General features: G+C 41.2%; 1 protein-coding gene across 1 annotated transcript; it reads left to right on the top strand.

Moving 5' to 3' along the window:
• The first annotated feature begins 497 nt into the window (after positions 1-497).
• On the top strand, positions 498-16,784 carry ankrd33ba (ankyrin repeat domain 33ba). Its single transcript, XM_073488666.1, has 6 exons — positions 498-932; positions 10,297-10,426; positions 10,787-10,927; positions 13,017-13,158; positions 14,338-14,536; positions 15,333-16,784. Exons 1-6 carry the CDS (start codon positions 498-500, stop codon positions 15,876-15,878), a joined length of 1,593 nt encoding a protein of 530 aa, XP_073344767.1. The 3' UTR covers positions 15,879-16,784.
• The last annotated feature ends 3,782 nt before the right edge of the window (positions 16,785-20,566 follow it).

The following is a 20,566-nucleotide window of genomic DNA, read 5'->3' as shown; positions in this document are numbered from 1 at the left end:
AGAGAGAGAGAGAGAGGTCCCAACATGTAATCGGATTAGGAGACTATAGGTTAACAGGCTGCTGTCTCTCTCCGCCTCAGCCTAAACGGGACGGTCGTGTGAGCAGCAGTTTTACTTTCTGTCCTAGCATCACTTTTGGGCTAAACCTGACTGGTATTTCCCCTCCATGTGCTCTCAAGCCGCATAACTAGAACAACTACAACGTGGTTTCGTTTTGAGAGCGCACTTCGTGGGGCGTTCACGGCCCAGATGGGCGCATCGTCAATAACTCTCAGAGGATGACTGATGGGTAACTGCACGCGCGACATGCTCAACTAGTGAAGCCGACACCACGGGTGAAGTTTGTTGAATTAAGGCTCTCCTCGGCGATGTAAGTGACTTTTTTTTTTATTTTTGGTACGACAGTTTGTTCAGGAGAGACAGCCAGTCCCATGCCCGCGCCCCGCGTGCCAGGCTGCACTCTGCCCCGAGGACAGTGCCCTAGGCTCGGGGGCTAGATGGTGCTAATCACGGACGACAGGGATGGAGGAGGCGTCCGGGTCAGGCAGCTCCAGCAGCAGCAAAAAGTCACGGGGAACTTCACCCAAGTCCACCCGACCATAGTTGAGGAGCCCCTGTCCAACTCTGACGAGGACTACCTGGACTCGTGCGATGAGGACAATGAAGACGACGAGGGAGAGGAGGAAGACGATGATGAATTCGAAGAAGTTGACTTCGAGGACTTGGACGACTGTCGGAGCATCGCGTCGGACGACTCCTTCTACCCGCCGGATGATGTGTTCGCGGACTCGGAGCGCACCCCGTCTCCGGACAGCCCGGAGCCGCTGTCATTTTTCCAGGCGTGCTGCACCAACAACGCGGCTATCGTCCGGATCATGATACGGCATGGAGTGACGGAGGAGGAGGTGAAGGAGAAGGACAGGAATAACAGGGTATGAAGCACACAGTAGGAGCACTTTGAGTAACTTTTTTAGTAGTCCACTTTGACACCATGCCTTGTAGATGAATTTCATAGTACATATTATTGCACTTTTAGTAGTTAGGGAGCATTAAATGTACTTGAAGCCATCTTCAGACAGCTTCCATCACCTATCTGTCGCTCAATGCAACAAGTTTAGTTAAGAAGCCTCAGATTATTGAGATAAGGAAGGCTGACCTGACTTCATTCCAGGCCCATGCTGGCCTTGAGTTATGACACCAAAGTCTTAACAGGTCTGTAAAGTAATCACATTAATTAACTGATACTTCGATTAAAGGGTTACCTATTAATGAGGTAATAGTACAAACTCAGAACTGTTTCTTTTTTCTATAACTGAATAAACAAGCTGTTCTCAGAGGGAAATTAGGTCCCCAGAACACTGTTTGAAGCTAGAAAGGTGGCAGGGTCCGCCAAATATAAACAAAGCAGAACAGTATGAAATTGTGTTGTCCTTAAAGGTCAGTTTGCTTATTCAGTTAATCCAGTCATGAAAAAGAAGAGAGTTTGTTTATTTAGTTTTAGGCATTAAAAAAATGTGTCAATGATGATCTTTCTCTTATGATTAAAATTTCCTCCCCTGTGTGTTGACAGACCTGTTTTGCAAGAGTGAGCTACCTCCATCTAGAACACACAGTTCTCTCTGTGTGTGCGAGAGCGTGTGTGGTCATGCAGACACATACATATGTATTTGAGTGTGCATCTGAATACATTTTCTTATTTGGATTCCATATGTGGGAGGTCATGCGCAAACACCTTATGTACCAATGAGATGGTGGTATTCGTGCGGCTCAGGGCACTATTGCTAATGACCCAAGATGCGTTTAAAACCATAAATTCCACAATAGGGGAGTAGCAGCGTTGAATTATAGACTTTTACTAATCAACACTGATGTCAATAGCGATGCATCATGATTTATATGCAATTACAGTGGGCTGGCTTAAATTAAACAAAAAAATAAACATTTTTCACTGAAGGTAATTTATCAAAAGAGGGCCTGCTTATTGGAAATGTTATCTGCAGTGTAATCAAAGCATGTATCCCCTTCACGCCTTGTGTATCACTTCGCTTCTGCCAAAGAACTGCCGCCCAGAGCAAAGAGATAAATCCATACTGATGGAACGCGGGACTACTTTTAATTCATCTGGACGTTCGTAACACTGACAAAGCCCTTTTTTTGCATTCACATCACTTTATGTCCTCACATACGGAGTGTAACTGTTGTTTTTCGACCATTGGCAACTAAAGAGAGCCATTAGAGAAGTGTGTTTAATTCTTAAGCTTTCTGCATTGAACACTTACCAGCTGGTCTGAGTTTTCACACTACTGACTTTACGTCACAGGTTTGCGTCTCCGACCTTCAGGCTACTGTTTCACTTTTCTATACATCTCTGACCACCTCCCCCTTCTTGTTTCTCTTTGCTTATGTAATTACTGATGAGGTCATGTAGTAAAAATAGAAATTACTTCACTGGAATGTAAAGATTTCTCTCTGTGACATGTAAGGTAGAGGGGATTCATTTGGTAAGGACCTCAAAACACATGCCGGCATTGAGTGTTTTTGTGTGTGCACTGTAGCAGTGAGAGACAGTTATGCGTTTGCATAGATAAGCAGGATGTGTGCTTTTGACTTTGCTGTGCCCTGTGACCTCAGGGACGCTGCGTAACCAGACACAATACAGGTTAGGAAAAAGCCATGCATTGGAAACACATGTTCACATGAATCTGTTAAGCTCATTAGTGCATGTGTGTGAGTGTGTGTTTTCAACATCCTAACACAGATGTCAACATCCTGATAAAGCAGACAGTTTGACAGTGTGACGTGCGAGACAAAGAGGCTCCAGGGTTGTAAATTTCCCTTTTCGCCCTTCACCGGTTTGTATGGACATTTTCAGTATAATCCTTTTATAATCTTGGAAGATGAAGAAACTACTGAAGAGGTTGTGTTTAATTATATTTAAAGTATATGGAACTATTGCATATCAATAGTAGGATTGATAGACAATACATTTTCAATTGTCTGGCTGCGCAGAGCTAGTTCAAACACATAGTTGATTAAACCAGTCTAATAAATGAAAAATATTAATGTTAACACTGATACACCAGGCCAATCAGAAAAAAATTGGGCTTTAATATTATTTTGTAGCCTACGTGTTCTGTTAAATAGGCTCTAAAGCTGCAGAAAAGAGGTTCAGTCATAATATTTGATGCACTCAAATTCACTTCAACAGGGAGGTCAGATGTCAGAGTCAGCTACAGAGTGGCAGCCCAGAAGCTGGTGGGGAATCTGTTTTGCATAAAGTTATTTCAGCATGGTGGATCATTTGCCAACACAGGAGATTAACCTGAACCTTTGGTTAATGGTAGCCCAATTAGTGCATTCACTACCTGCTGCTGCACAGAAAAACAAATCAATTTTTAAAGGATGTGAGTGACATAAAACATAAGATGTGTGTGGTTTGACATGCTGTAGCAAGCAGGAACGTTGGGTTTTTCTGTACCACAAGGATCTGTTTTTGTCTTTGTGGCTTATAGCCAACAACAATTTACATCCAATTAATATGGTCCAGAAGATTTTTCAATATGGATTAAGGAGAAGACATGCAAAGAGGGTAGAAAAACAAGTCCAATAGCCCGGAGCAATATTTGCTAAAATTAACTGGTGTGATATAATAGGAAAGGATAAATGTTCCACAACAGACCCTTAGGAATGCAATGGAAGTTTGACGGACACAACCTAAGTTGACTTAACAAAATGACATTTTTTTTGTACTGAAAGATTAGTATAACCTTTTAATATGTTTTTTCCCAGCATGTTTTGGGGGCCTATTTGAAACTTCCAAATCATACTTTGTAATACGCACATTTTGAAAACTGCAACCTCGATCACAACCTAAAAAACCAGACGCCCACTTGTTGACATAAACAGACAGGGTTCATCCCCAGTACCCTCAGAAGACTGGGAGAGACAGTCCATTTTTAAACTAAACACAGTGTGCTAAATTTAGCAAGAATCTTAATGACAAGCCATTATGTAGGTCATAATCAAGTACATGTACTTAATTCTCCTTGTATATGATCATGGCATAGTAATTATATATGATGTCAATGTCAAAACCCTATCTTTTTAGTGTAGTAACTGTGATGGCTGATGCTCTCTGTGAGATTTCATGAAAAAACTGGCATCATCTCTTCTTAAGGTTGACTGTTAGGAGATGACCCTGACCCTGTTTTGGAAAGTGTTTGTCCTCCTGGCTGTGATTTGGTTAAGTTGTCATGCTCACATGAAAATTCACACACATAACACACAAACACAGAATCCAATCAACTTGAAATGAGGCCATGCTGCCTGATTCTAATCTCTCTCTCTCTCTCAAACATGCAAACGCACTCTACCCATCCAGAATGCACTCAAATTTTCCAAATAGGGTGAGATCAGGTGAAAAACAAGGACATATAGTAGTTGCAGACACCAGGCAACAGGTGAAAAAAGTCACCCGCAGAGTGTCAGACAGCCAGAAAGTCCAGCTGGCCAACACGCAGATCGACCGTCAGGCCGGCAGACTAAATGAGGCACGGGCGGGGGCCTGAAATTGGGCTGTGCAGATGGTAACGAGCATGATGCTGCTAGCAAGTATAGATGAGTGGAAAAATCAAAGAGACAGTCATACACATCTGATTTGATGCAGCCATGTGAATGCTCAGCTGCAGACAGAAAGACGGTTAACAGAGAGGCTATTGACAGAAACATGGCCCAGTATGTCTGTGTCAGTGCTTCTTGTGTATGTGATTGAGGGCGATCTACAGTGCGTTTGACTGCATGTGTGTGTGCATGTTCTTGAGCATGGAGATTTACTATAAAATGGAAGAACAACGTTTTATATTTGGTTTATGCAGGCTGCAGATGTACAGGTTATCAGCTGTCCCAGATTGAGCTTCGATCAGTATTTATGTAGTTCACTGGACCAATATGGTCGCTCGCACAGAGCTGATTAGTTCTATCACTTTTAAAACCTATTCTAGGCAATAACTGTAAATGTATTATTGGTTACAATCTGCTTACAGTAACGTCAATCAGTCCATCCAAGCTTATCTAAAGATGCTACAGCTTGGCAGAAGTGCAAACATGTACTTCTGTCTACTTTGCGTGATTTGATTAAGACGTCATTGATAACATAGTTTAACATTGACTAAGAAAACTGTAGTCATTTTATGTCAATAAGGAATTTTAAGAGTTGCACTGGGTATTGTGTCATCGTCACTGGAGCCAATTATTACAGCATTTTTATGTTAACTGTAGACACAAAGATCTGCCTCTCTCCCTCCCCCACTCTGTCTCTGTGTCACTGACTGATACGGCTAAGCCTTTCTATTCCTAGCTCTGGATATTTCCCAGATTACTTTGGCGAGTGTGTGTGTGTGTGTTTGTTTTTGTTTCTGTGTGCGTGTGTCTGTGCGGACTAATAATAAGTTGATAAGAGTTTGTGTGCGTGTGTGTGTGTTTCATAGTGCATGAGAACCCACTGACCTTGATTGCAAATGTGAGCTTTAGTTAAAGTTCATCTGAAATTAAAAGAGTCTCTCCATATATACACACACAGTATGTATATATATCACTCTGGTTTGTTAGAATGTGTGTATTTATTTGGTCAAAACTGTCCTTACCAAAAGTAAATTCATATTTTATTTGTATGAATGCAATGACAACCCTATGATATTGGTGTATTTCAGTTGGCGGGTCTTTTTGATACAGATTGAAGATTTTCACCAGCCAGAGATCAGGTTAAAGCAGTCATCTTATTTATTATTATACAATAATGTTCTTTGGTTTCAAACACACTCCTCAACAGACCTGAACTGGCTCGGGGCCAAAGTTGTGTGCAGGAGATGGCCAGTGGCACTGAGCAGGTTTTTGAATCACAAAAAGTGATGAAAAGTCATGTCCATTGGGAATCAGTTCTAATATTAGCAAGCTAGGCTAGCTAGCTTCCACTTAAGGACAAGTTCACCCAAAAATGAAAATCATTCAGTCATTATCTACTCACCCCCCTGATGGAAAGTCGGTTGAAGTTTGGTAGTCCACAAAACATTTCTGGAGCTTCACAGCAAAACAGCGCTGCAGCATCCTCCTTTTCATTCTCATTCTTCCCATCAACTGTAGTAGATAGGGACTTGTTTTAAAACCTAAAAAAACTACCATAAAGACCCATATAATGGCTCCATACAGCTTGTCCGGCGTAATCCAAGTCTCCGTAAGCTCTGACATCCCCAGTTGATTTGCAGACGTTATTTACACCCTCTTTGAAGCTGAAGCTGAAGGGCTTCCAGAGACTTGGATTACACCATACAAGCTTTTTTCTCTTTTTTTGCATGGGGTTGAGTTGAATGTGAAGGAATTTAATTTTGAGGTTTACCTACTAAACTTTTACTAAAGGGACAGACAGCTTATATCGGCACTGTTAGATATTTATGTGAAAAGAAGAAAAGCCTTCACATTTATAGGCCACAAGAAAGCACAGAGTTTGCTACTACAGGTATAACATTAAAGTGATCATAACTCAGAATGTTTCAGTTATGATACTACAAGTATCAAGAGCTCAGACCATGTGCACACAGAACAGTGCTTCACACCACAGGGCATTTTGGCCTTAGTTCAAACCTTTTGTATACTACTTTATACTTTACAAGCTATTTTAAAAGAAAAGGGTCAAGAAAAACTGCACTACTATTAAAGGGAAGTTTGGGTGTGCATTAACTTTAGGGGTAAAAACACATTTTATGAATGCAGCTGCAATTCATTGTAAAATGTAAAAAAGGAGATTACACCCTTAGGAGGACATAAGTCTCCGTCCATGACATCTCGCCCACATGCACTGCACACACACGCTCATCCATCCCTGGCAGCGCTTCTCTTGATTGTTTCAGTTTTGTTGAGCTGCCAGGTAGTGTTATTTTGCCTCCCTTTAGCCTCAGAGTTAGCTCGATTAATGTTCGTGTATGCAAGTGCGTTCATTTCAGTGGTGCTCTTCTCTCAGATTCTTCAGTCACTAACACTGGTGAAATGCATCAGAACACATATTCTTGTGTGCATTTCAGAATGTGCTGAATAGAAAACTAGAGCACGGGAGAAAAAGGTAAAAAAAAAAAAAAAAAAGAGAAGGAAGTTAAATCCTTGTGCGTATTTGTGCGTGAGAAAGGTTCACAGAGAAAATAGGACAATGTCAGACAACTGAGATTGCTCCAGACATGCTGCAGGGCATGCTGCTAAAGTACATCACAGCAAGGCTGGAGGGTTGCCAAGAATGTGTGCGTGTGTGTGTTTGTGTGTAAGAGAGAGACATAGACAAGCTCTACATGTGTGTGTCTAACCAGATAGAGCTATCTGGAGCTGTGCCAGCTGTGTAAGTGAATGTCTCCCAGACAATCCACTAGTTACTCCACAGGACCTCTCGGCACCTTTTCCCCTTAAAAATCTCAGGACTGACAACACTAATGCGACTGCATCTCCAGCTGCCTGACAGCCTGACTTGTTTAAGTCAAAAGTCTAAGTTCAGCTTGTCTTGCAGGTGTGAAAACATCCACTGTACATATACTGTAAATGCTGCAAGACATTGTTATCATTTGGCATAGCACAGGCTTAGTCGCTTAGTTGCTATCTTACTCACACAGCTGTAATTATAGGATTTACCAGACCACCACATGTTTTGGGATAACTGGCAGTGCATTGTCTTGATGAAGGTGACTCTCATGTTGATGGAACATGATGCTGACCTATTCTTGATGCTGGTTAAATTAAATAATAAAAATAATAACGGAAAAAATGTGCAACATGATACCTTTTTGAAAGATTTAGATCTTAAGTGTAGGTGTGAGCTCTTCGTATTTGACTTGCACATGTAACTCTACCCTTCCACACACCCTGCCAGTATCAAGTTTGTGTGTGAGGGTTGCAGGTACGTACCGGGGACGTTGGCACAATACTCTGGAAGTTTTCTATAAACCTCCAGGCCCCCTCTGTACCAGTCTTCAGTTTTTCATATGTGTTCATGTCAGCGAGACAGAACTTTTGATCACATCCACATTTGAGTTTGAGAGAATAATTTACTGAAGTAACGCAGTGTGCTTGGGAAGCGAGCGTAAAAACGCATCGTGCCAAGAGGTGCAAAGCATCAAGGAGATTTTATGAGTGCTCATTTGAGGAGAACATCATGTCACAGCAGCATGAACAGAATCAGGTCTGCTTAAGCAATATCAAATTTAGAACGAAATGTAACAATTTACATAACACTTTAAAACTTTACTCTTACCAGAAAGTTTGATTTTATTTCCCTGAAGTCTGAATTCTGTGGCACAGATCTGATACTCAAATGACATTAAATATGCACAGTTTAATAGTGTCTTAATAAAGCAATATGTCCTGCAGACAGTTCATTTTCACAGCAGCTGGGAGGGGATAGTTGATATTGTTTGTTTTAATTACCAAGTCTGTGCTGCCATACCTCACAAAAGGACATGTGCTTTCATCATAGCTTATACTTTTAGAGGATGTGCAGTTTGACATAACCAAGCACAGCAGTGTGCCCCCAATTTTGGCAAAGTTGGTTAAATCTCATGCATTGTATTCACTGAAAAGCCTTCAAAGTTGAAAACAAACATAATATGAATAGGTGTAAGTACAGTGGGAAATAGGTGTGAATTCAAATTTAACTGTTGCAGAATACATAAATATTTGCTTGCAGCTGATGTATGCACTGTCTGTGTGTTTTGACATGAAGTTAGTCTGACGGGTTGACCTTTTCCAGCACGTGGCTTCAATCAAGCTCTAATGAAGAGTCCCTGTAGAGTCTGCCAGTGGTTGCCAATTAATAGGTCGTTATGAAAAACACATTGTTGTTTGCTTGACTTGGTTGCAAATTAAATTTTTACCATAGCTCTGGCAACTTGAGCTACACTTGTGAGCCTGTGTATGCAAATCCTACTACATTATTTAGCTTTGTTTTGTCATCTTTTGCATGGAATTGGAATACAGTAATACAGTCATTTTCCTAGAAACAGTTTGATGACCTAACCCTTTTCACACCATGTGCCATCACAGGCTCTCCAAGTACAAACATTATGAGGTCGAGCCATATCTCCTCACTTTTTTGTGCTGTTTGCGGCTAACGTGTCTCAACACCACTGCTCAATGTAGCTACTAGCAGTTGTGATTGGTTCAGTTGTCAGTTTCAGTTTCAATAGGGCAGCTAGAAATATTCCCCTCCTGAGACGCATTTCTCTTCCTCACAGTGCCAGTTTGGAGCCACATTTGGAGTTTTTCATTTTACTTCCTCTTACTGTTTTATGTAAAAATCCCCCCCCCCCATACAGTTGCCATGAGCGTAAAGTTGGATGTTTTAACATGGTGTCTCATGGGGATTAACTCGCTTTTAGAGTAGCCTCAAGTGGCTGGTAGTGACTACAATTTTTGTCACATCCGCATTAGCTTCATTTTTCAGTGTCAAAGCTTGGTCATTTCTTCATAAATGTCTTCTCATCACTTTAATCACATCATTTTTATATATTGACTAACACATTACAGCATCACAGCTGTGCTCAGAGCCATCTTGTAAAAGTCATTTCTCTCCAACAGAATAAATCTATAAACACACCACGTATATATGATATGTTAATTGAGAACTCTGTGTTCCCAAATTCTACTCGCCGCTCCCCCTCCGTCTCCCCTCGCTCTCTGGTGGTAAACGTGTTTGTCTTGGCTGATGAAGTGTGCACCTTCCGGAAAGCACCCAACTTTTACGGGAGTTTTTCCAGGACTCACACGCTCACAGACTAACATTTACACACACACACACACACACACACACACACACACACACACACACACACACACACACACACACACACACACACACACACACACACACACAAATAAAAGGGTTCCTGTTCTGTCTTGAACACACACAGGCGCACAAACACATACACACAAAAGTACACAGCAACATCAGACAGCTTATTTTTCCACTGAGTTCAAGACGGTTGAGTTCTCATTGGAAAGACAACAGTTGTCATATTTATTCAGGGGTATTAGTTTTGAAAGATGCACAAAGATCCCCTGGTCTCGTGGATTCCTACTGACACTGCCGGGATCGCATTTTTCTTCATACTACTTCCTCTATGTCAGCACTTTACTGCAGTTTTACTTCATCTCCTTTGGCAAGTTTTCTTTTTCCCCTGAACATTTTTGCTGATTCCACCCTTAAGCCTCTCTCCCTTCCCCTCGTCTTTTAACTCATCCGTCTCTATCTGTCACTTTTTTTCTCAGATAGGGCTGTTGGTCGCCTGTTATCAAGGCTACGTGGACGTCGTCATAGCGCTCTCTCAGTGTCCCTATCTGGATGTCAACTGGCAGGACAGCGAGGGAAACACAGCTCTCATCACCGCCGCCCAAGCAGGTAACACACAAATGGACACAGTTTATCAGACACTGGCTTTGTTACACACACACACACACACACACACACACACACACACACACACACACACACACACACACACACACACACACACACACACACACACACAGCTTGGCACTAATGCTGACACAGAGGAGCATGAAAAACATAAGACTGTACACTCAAGCTTTTTGAAACAGAAGTGATGACTGTGTGAGGACCAGCCGTATGGATGTGGATTTCGCCTGTCCAAAATGTGACAAGTGTGAAAAAGTATTCAGCAGCTCTCTTCCAAGCCATCCTTATAATTACAGGCTCTGTATTGTACAGTTACCATTATCCGTCCCTTTGTTCTTCAAGGCCACATAACAATCACCAACTACCTGCTCAACTACTACTCTGGGTTGGACATCGAGAGGAGGAACTGCCACGGCTTCACCGCGCTGATGAAGGCTGCCATGCAGGGGAGGTTGGAATGTGTGCGCTCGCTCATGATGGCAGGTAAAGAGAGTGACACAAAACGTACAAAACTCTAATGTAGGCCTGTCAGGATAAATACATTTGTTGGACGATATATTGTCCCAGAAATAATTGTAATGAACGATACTCTAGTCAAGTCTCAGTATATCAGATATCAGTCGCAAGAATGAATAAAGTCCAATCAATCAACAATTGGTGCCTAGGCTTTCTTCACTTAAAAAATAAATTACCACACAGCTGTCTTCACATAGTTACATAGTTGTCACGTATTCACCCTTTTACCCTCCTCATAATTTCTTTATTTTCTCCTCCATATTGATCTACCAAGGGCAATCATAAGGTGACTGTGTGGCGGTACTGGCTGTAAATTGCCTGCAGGCCAGCCCAACCTACATAAAAATATAAACAAAAAACATAACTAGTGGAATGCCCAATGTCCACCACTAGGACAGTAAACCCATAAATGAACAAATGCCTTCTTTGGATATAATAAATAAATGCCTCTTTTGGGTACAATAAATAAATGCCTCTTCTACAGGCCCCAGGGAAATAAAATAGTAAACTGAAGGTGTAAAGGGGTCTGGGTTTTAAAGGGTTCCAAAAAAAACAAAGTTTCCTCACTAAAGATGTGGGCAGCCCAGAAACAAAATAGGGCCCAAATAGACCAGAGTTCTGGCTGACAATCTAAGGGGAATGAGGTTCTTGGTAATTCAGGGCGCGGTTCAGCATGGGCCAGGGGCAGATACAGTATGAGGGTGAGAACCACCAGTGTGCCAGTTCACACCTCTTTTAAGCCTGGGTGTCGTCACACCCTGATTGGCTGGGAGGGAAATACCCGAAGCTGCTTCCACTCCTTAAATCAGGGGTCAGGCTCCCCACCTGTGCACAGGTGCTCTGAATCCCCTGTGATTAGCCATGAGGGAAAATCAGCCCAGACAAAGAAAAATAGCAAGTCAAACAATTGGACTGCTCCAACTGGGTTGCCCATTGGGGTGGGGGGGGTGGGGGGGGGGGGTTCTTTGTAGTGTATTTGTTGTATATTTGTTTGTGCATGTTGTTTGTTACTGTTATCTTAAACAATGAAAAATAGATAACAAAAAGAAGACCATTTAAATAAATGTACATTTAATTTATATTAATGCAGTGACAGCAGATTCGATATTGTTGCACTCCAGCTGGCAAGTCTTCTTGGTACAGACTGGTGACGCTGGTATAGGTCTGCCATAATAATTTATTTTTGCTGGACGATATATTGTCCCAGCAATAAATGCGATAAATGATATTATGTGCTAAGCACATCCTTTTAAAGAGCAATAAACATCTAATTCTTAATATTCAGACATTGAAATTGTCAAAATTAAAGGAAAAAAATATTAAAAATATCCTAAATAAATAAAACAACCAACCAACAACCAAAACAATAAAGAACGTGAGAAAATGGTGAGGTGCAGCTTGATATAAAATGTTAGTAACAATCTTATGTAAACAAACACATGTAAACACAACAAGAAATGTCAAGGTCAGTAAAATGGTCGAGGTCGTATACATACATCAATAAGTCGTGAAGAAATGTATGATGAGTTGATAACCTAATTATCATGACAGGGCTACTCTTCTTGAGTAATCATGAAGGAGCAAATGTGTAGATTTCAACACAGACACAAAGTGATTTAGCTTCAGGAATGTGATTTTACAAATTACCTGGATTTTCTGTTGGCAGATTTTACTGATTACGGGCACAAAAGATGTTTACTCTGTCATCACTGTTCCATCATGGCAGCTCAGAAAACTCTGAACAGATTTTCAGAGAATTGGTGGACAGATGGACAATTTGAATACGTTTTGGTCGTGATCCAGATCTGTGTTATTTGATTATTATTCTCTCTTTAGCCATGACTATGAAACAAACTGAGATATTTGATACCAAATCATAGAGACAGGCTTCATTGTCAGGATTTCATTTTATTGGTGTGAATGACACTTTTGAGATGAATTCTTCAACATGTTGATTTTGGTATTATTTGTCCTTATCCCATGAGAGTTGTATCTTTGTGTATCCACCTCCTGCTGTGTCCTTACATTGACGTCTTTCCCTCGTGGTGTCCACCAGGAGCTGCCCTGAATGCCAAAGACTTCGGCCGCAACTTCACAGCGAGGGATTGGGCCTTATTTACAGGCCGTTATGAAACTGCCTGGCTGATGACACGGCTGATGGAGCGGCCGTGCCCCCGCCAGTACTGCGACACATTCAGGTAAACTCATTGCTGTTTATCTGTGTGTCTGTCTGTCATGGGCAGTATCTCACATACCAATATCTGAAGAAATGATGCAATTCATCACTGCATTGCAGTATTTTTAAAATTGTGTTCCAAGGAAGGGAGACGGAAGGCAGGCAGGTTTTCAAAGGTACTGAAACATTAATAGAAATCATGAAGAACTGCTCTCTTTTTACACTTTAATGTTGCTAAAAAATGTGTTGTTATGATGGAGTACTTTTCCTCAAGACACTGAGTTATTTTGGAAGTCCTTTTCTCTAAGTCTTTCATTGGGAAACTCCACGCCACAGCATCTTGAAGAGCTGTCTAATGAACACAGTCGATATCTGCCAGCTGGCTTTGTAGAAAACAAGTAATCCTGACTAACATTCTGGCTATGTAGATCTGGACAAGTCATTTCCTCATTAGCGTTTGTGCACAGGTCTTGATTGACATATTTGGATTCACTGCGTCTTTTCTGGTTATTTGCTGAAAGACACTAGGATTTAGGTATGCCCAACAAGGGCAAAGAAAATAATAGTAAGCTTTGTTTATATAGCACCTTTCAGAACACAGTTACAAAGTGCTTCATAATAAAAACAGAACACAGTTAAAACAAAAGATAAGAAAGAAACTAAAAGCCATAAAAACTGAACACATTAAAAACACAAAGAGAGAAAAACAGACGCATCTGAGGATGTCAGGGAGCGGAAGGGACAAAGGAAAATAAAATATGAGTTAAATAACTTAGGGCAAGGCCTCTCAGGGCGTTGAAGTAATCAACAATAAATCGAAATCTAGGTAGCCAGGGTCGGGAAAATTAATCAGCTCATCCAAAAGTTTTGGATGAGCTGGAGGCAGGAGAGGGTTTTTTTGTATTGCCAGAAAACAAGGAATTACAAAAAAGTTCTGTGTTTTAAATATAAGGAGGATCAGTGCTGGTGGCCACTGATTAATTAGAAAGGGAGAAGAATATATGGCAGCAGGAGTAAACTGTTTGGAAACTGCAAAAATGAGCACCAGCCACTTGCATATTTCACTCGCATTTGGCCGGTTGTGGATTTCCTTCACTCACCAGCCAATAAACAATGCTAATATACTGAGTGGCTTTCTTCATGATGCTGAAGAATCAACCCTACAGTGCGCAGTGGATTTATATCAAATTTTCTCTCCCAGTCTAGAGTGGCCCCCGCTTGCATCACTGGTAGCCAAAGCCCAGGAGCCCCGCGGCTGTCTGAAGCGCCTGTCGGACACCATGCGGCAAGTCTTCAACATCGCCAACGTCACCAACCCTGAGGACGAAGGTGTCATCGACCACATGGTTTCTGTTACAACTGCCATGAGGAGCCCTTTCATCGCTGTGGCGTGCCATTCAGTGAGTAATTAAGCTCTAGATCAGGTGCACTCTTCACTATCCACTGCAATCAGCATCTAACAGCATCTCACAAGATCCGAGAACACGTCTACTGCAACCCACACATCACAACACACCAACAGGCATTTTGCGAATGTAAGCTGAGATAAGGTGAAGCAATTAATATACAGGTGACTAGTCTGTGTGATAAGGGAGGATTTTTTAAAGTCTGTAAATTTGCTCTCCTCTGCATTATTCCTGGTGGTGTCTGCACATGCTCAGCATAGTAGGAGATATCAGGGCTTATTTTCTTATCTTCAGATAGAGCCAAACATTCTTGTAGAAAGTGAGAATCAACTTCCACAGACTTAAAATTTGACTGAACAGTCGATATTTGTGTGCACATGTATTACTGTTTCTTATTTAATTAAATATTATGCTATATCAGTAGTTCTATCACTGCTGTTTCATGCAATCAGTGTGCACATAAACTAATGATAACATTGTGCTAATAATGCTATTAAAGGATAAATGTGGTGCTAATTTATCTCTTATTCTATCAACAAATTCTCTGTTTTTTCATGGGATTTGTTCAGAATAATTAAAGGATATAATTAACAGAGCGTTATCTGATAAGCAAGTTATTCATGCAAGATTACCAGTGATGCAATACTGCAAATAAAAAGGAGACTGAGAACTGCTTTTTGTTTAAAGGAAACCAAGAATTCTGTTATTATCACTAATGCAGTGATATTAATATTACACTTCTGATATTAAAAATATCAAGACCAATCAGAGACTGTGGATTTTGTTTCAGGTCTGTCCCGACAGCCCCCCAAGTGTAGGGAAACGGCGTCATGCAGTTCCTGAGATCGTCCGCCAGCAGCGCGCCAAAGAACTCCGCTCCGTCAACCCCGACAGGGTGGACAGCCACCTCAAACTCTTCGAGAACTCCCGGGTCACAATGGTGGCAAAGAATTCACAAGACCGCAGGGCCAGCCTTCAGGCCCAGAGCCTGGTGCCTCGACACAGGAGCTCCAGCCTGAGCATAGTGGCTTATAACGAAGCCCTGGAGCTGCGGAGAACCAGCCTGCTGCCCATGCACATGGTGCTGAGGAGGAGCAGCGTCCGGCCGGGGTTCAGCATCCCCAAGGTGAGGGTGACCAAGGCGCCCGCATCCACTTATGAACCAGAAAAGATCAGGAGGAAAAGCAGCTCCAAAGATGGAGGAGGGCACCTGCTGCAGATCCCGAAGTGGAGGTACAAGGAGCTGAAGGAAGAAAGGAGGAAAGCCGAGGAGGCTGAGAGGAGGAGGCTGGAGGCTGTAACCAAGAGACACCTCGCTGCTGGGAAAAGGAAATAATATCATTGCCTCTGAGAATGCCATGTACACTACCCCAAAAGACTAAATCTGGACAGACCATTAAGTTTGACCCATTTTTGGCTTTAATATTTTTCTACACTTTATGAGCTCAGGGTGAGTCTCAGATTACCAGCAGTGTTCCTAAAAGAGGACAAGGGACTTAAGGTTGCTTTTGTCTGCTCAGGTTGGTGTGGTGGTCAGTGGTTGGCCTCTTAAAAATGGCTGCCAGACATGTGACAAAGAGTGTCAAACAGTGAATACCCAGGGGATTTGATACTTGAAATGTTTGTAGCTAACTTATTTTTTTATATTTATTGCTTTTTGATGGAGGGCCAAGTCTATATTTTGTTACGCTTTGGGTGCTCAATACAGCACTGTTTCTGTAGAGTGTGACACTGTGTTGGAGCAGGAGACATTTGTTAACACATTCTTTCAGACTGTAAACACAGCAAAGATTTGTTCCTCTTACTGCCTAAGAATAGAAGCAATTTATTAAAGATGTTCTGGATTAATGTCTTTATATTAATTCAGTGGAGAATACTAATGGGCATGTCATATTGACTGAGAAAGCTAAACAAAAGCTTACATAGAATCTAATGGCTCTTAGATGCTTTTTGTTTTGCTTTATAATGACGAACCCATGAATGTATTTTGCATATATATTTTATATTAGAGATTTTAATGCTTTTTGATGACAAACTTTTAATTTTTTATTCAACATGGACTTTTTCCTGTGTTTTCTAGTCTTAATGTTGGAGAGCAAGACTGAAATGTAGAGCACTATTGTGATGTAACACATCTCACCATGTAGGAATTAAATTATTTCCAAATGTTTACATTGCAAAACCATAAACTGACATGCAATGACTGAGAGTCCAACATGCGCGATGTTACAGGGTATGGATGGAGAGGACAAAATAAACACTTCTGCTAACAGTGACTGTGGGTGTGATTGAGCCAAATATTGATGCGTTATTGCTGTTTTAATTTCAAAAGCCTCAGCCATGTTGTGCAGGAGAGTTAATGAGAAATTGATGGGATATTTTTGCTCCTCCATCTTAGCACTGGGGGCACATGTTTCATCCAGTAACAATAGCAAAAAAATTACTCAATAGTGATGTGAGTTTGAGAAGCCGGGGTGAGCCTGGGTCAACATGACAGGAGAAGTAGAATGGAAGTGATAATCCCTAAAACATATGGACCTCTCTGATAAAGAAAAAAACAAAAAAACAGCCAACCCATTACAGAACAAGAGGTCAGCTCAATGTTTTAACATTAGAACAGTGAAAATAATGGGGCAAAAAAAAAAAAAATAGCCGTGAGTTTAAACACACAGAGCCACGGGGAGAGCAGTGATATAACATTGTCGGATTTTTGAGAGCACAATTTCACGGTCCTAACTCCCCATGGCGATTGCAGCTTAAGTTCCATCCGAGAGTGTGTGTCTAATATACATGGTGATGACTTGCTACGGGGTTACAAGGGGTACCGCGCAGCCAAATCATTTCTTCAAATAAACTTCATTGACTTCAGAGTGGCAATCTGCTTAGATACTGCCCAGAGGAAGTCATTTGAGCACGACAAAGGATGAGCAGAGTGCACATTCACTGAACTCTGCACTTAGCAAACTGTAAGTGGTTGCGGGATTAACATATTTAACATTAACATAAGGAAATGTTTCATATGAAAATGGATTTTTGCTGGCGATGCAGTCTCATGGCCACGACCTTATTCATTTGCAATGCACTTCTTTGTTAGTGTTCTCTCAGTCAGTACAGAGCATTGAAAAGTTTCTTTGGAATACGGAATGAAGTAACCTTTAGATACATCACATACCTACATTTGTGACATGTTTGCATCTCTATACAAAGTTTACTCATACAGAGTGTGGGGGAATGGACTGCATGAGTGTGTTGCGCGTATGGGAGAGAGACAAAACCTATCAGCCCTGAATGCATCAGATAATATTTAGGTCATCGTTGTAGCTGAAACAGCTGTTGGCTTAGATTGTAACCTGAGATTATGAAGCGCTACAGGCTTGGTCAGCGATTCCCCCCCCAACCGACCGCCCTCCTCCTCATCACCCTCTCCGACCCAAATCCCTCATAGAAATTCAGAAGTGGATAAATAAACAGGACGCCATCCACTGATAGTATGACAGCTATTATGTCATGCTGTGATGCTGGAGGCTGGGATTGAGACAGGATGACCTGATTGTAGGTCAGCGCTCAGTGAGTGCTTCTGTCAAACCTGTGAATTTGAGGGGGAATCCTTAATTGGGGCCCTCTGCTGGTTGGTTTTGTGACAACACTTGGATTTCTGCATGCAGGATGAGGTGACATTGTGCATTCTTATGAATATGATAATCCTCATTTAAATGCTTAATACTCATTTTGAGTGAGTTATATATTGCTGAATAATCACAAACAATGTCATAATTGCTGACACCCCTTGATAAATCAGGGTGTTTTTTTAAAAAGTTATGAATAAGTATAAACAAAATGATAATGTGATGTTTTACAAATGAGTTTTTCGATTAGGATGTAATATTGCATGTTGATAGGTAACCGTTACTACATTGTCACTACATATACTTGTCAAATCCTAAAATCAAGCTGTTAATTATTTTAAAACGTGCAATTTAATAAGCAAGAAATAACATGAAACAGAATCAGTGTGTGTAGCTGAATATGGGGAAGTTTAAAAAGCTAATTATAATTGAATTGGTACATTTTCAGTGAACCGCATCTGAGGCCTTTATCTATAAACAAAGTATTCTGAAAAACAAGATCCTTACGCTCACAATGAATTTCCCTCATTTAGTATGAACTGAATGTAATCTCTTCCAGTGCTCAGGCTATTGGAGCTATATAATTTCAATTCCTCTTTTTAGTATTCTTTGAAATGATACTGTGATGCAATCAGGGGATAAAGTAGGTCCCTCCTAATGAATTCCATTTCTGAAATGCTGAAAAAGTATGAATAAATGAAAATGTCTCGCAATTAAATCAGCATCAGATTTATCTACAACGTCTGAACTCAAAATGAACCTCAAGTGGTGGTGCCCTCACTGATAATAAGTGAGGGAAAAAGTTGGTGGAGAGCAGCTCTCTTACGCAAAAAAAAAATCTCCTCCGAGGAGTTCTGATAACACCAAACTTGATAGAAAAGTTATGCATTATACTTTCTCTTAGACGTTTTCTACAGAAATAGGTTAGTTTTACATAAAATCCAGTCAACGCTCTGTTTGAGGAGTGTGGTGTGACGATGAGTAAGCTGTTTGGTGAAGCTGGAACCATAATGTCACTGTAACTTTGTCACTGTAACCCTGCAGCCTTATCAAAATTAGCTGGAGCATATCCAAATGGTCCCCATCTAAATGACTACATACCTTTTTCTCCCACTGTTGCCTGCTGACTGAGTAAACGGCAGCATCGGTGGAAGGTTTTCCAGCAGCTATGTAACAGAAATTACCGGTCTCAGGTAGCTGAAACCAGTTTGAGGACCACATGTCCAACAGCTGGTGGTGTATACTCAAGGCTAATGTAATAAAGTGCCTCTAATTGAGAAGGACTTAGTGCTGAGGCTAGAGTGCTTTAACTATAACCTTGACTGGTTTTATGATGTTGAAGCAAGTGATAAAAAAAGAGCATGTTTCGGAGTCAAACAGGCACCAACACATTCTTTTGCCCGCTGATTCACGATAACTTGGAGCTGAATGTTGCAACGCTGTTTTGCTGTGAAGCTCCAGAAATTTTTTGTGGATGACCAACCTTCACCTGACTTTCTACTTACAATTGCAGTGAGTTCATAATGACAGAATTTTCATTTTTGGGTGACTAATCCTTTAAAACACTCCCATTGAGAGCAGTGCATTGTTTAACAGGTATTTCTGCAACACCATGATTGGCAGCTTCTCCTGTATGGGTGCTCATAGCTACACGTGAACCATTCTTTGCTGTGTTAGTGTTATGTGGTAAATACTAATACTAACAACACTATTGTTTATTAGCTAGACTCACAATACTATTTAATTTCAATAGAATTAATCTTGCAATTTACCTTCATCATTGTGGAACTCATACAACCAGAGGTTCCTACTTTTTTTAGCAGTGTCTCACTCTCATCCTGCTCTTTCAGTCAGTCTAATAGGGCATGGCAGGGGATGAGAGCTCTGCCACATTGGGAAAACTATATACAACCATGGAGAGTCAAGGAGATTGTGTCTGCTTTATTGGGGTGTTGCAGCGTGCAGACAGAGGCTCGTACCAACTAAGCCTGCACTGGCTGCTTTATTGGGCTAACATAAACTGACAGAACACCTGGTTGCAGATGCTTGTGTAAAGATGGATTACATGCACTAACACCTGGTGCACAGTGTATTGAGGGTGTATGTATGTGTGTGTGTGTGTGTTTGTGCGCGGGATGAAGGGGAAATAAAAAAAAAAAAACAGCGGACAGCTCTTGGAGATGCTTCTGTTTCATTTCAAAACACCACCTGAGCCCTAATTCCTCTGTGCAGGGTGCTAATTCACCATGGGATGCTCAAATACTCGAGGTGAGGTACAGGTCACTATCCATCAAGGAGGACTACTTTGAATTTTATCAGAGTAGAAAATATTGGAACCGTATCATTCACCTTCACAAAATATATTTTACATGGCAAATGTTACAAATGAGTCTCAAGA

The sequence above is a fragment of the Pagrus major genome, chromosome 19 (genome assembly GCF_040436345.1).
Source record: "Pagrus major chromosome 19, Pma_NU_1.0".
Taxonomy (NCBI): Eukaryota; Metazoa; Chordata; class Actinopteri; order Spariformes; family Sparidae; genus Pagrus; species Pagrus major.
The sequence above is the reverse complement of the archived record's forward strand: the minus strand, read 5'-3'. Positions and strand labels throughout refer to the sequence as shown.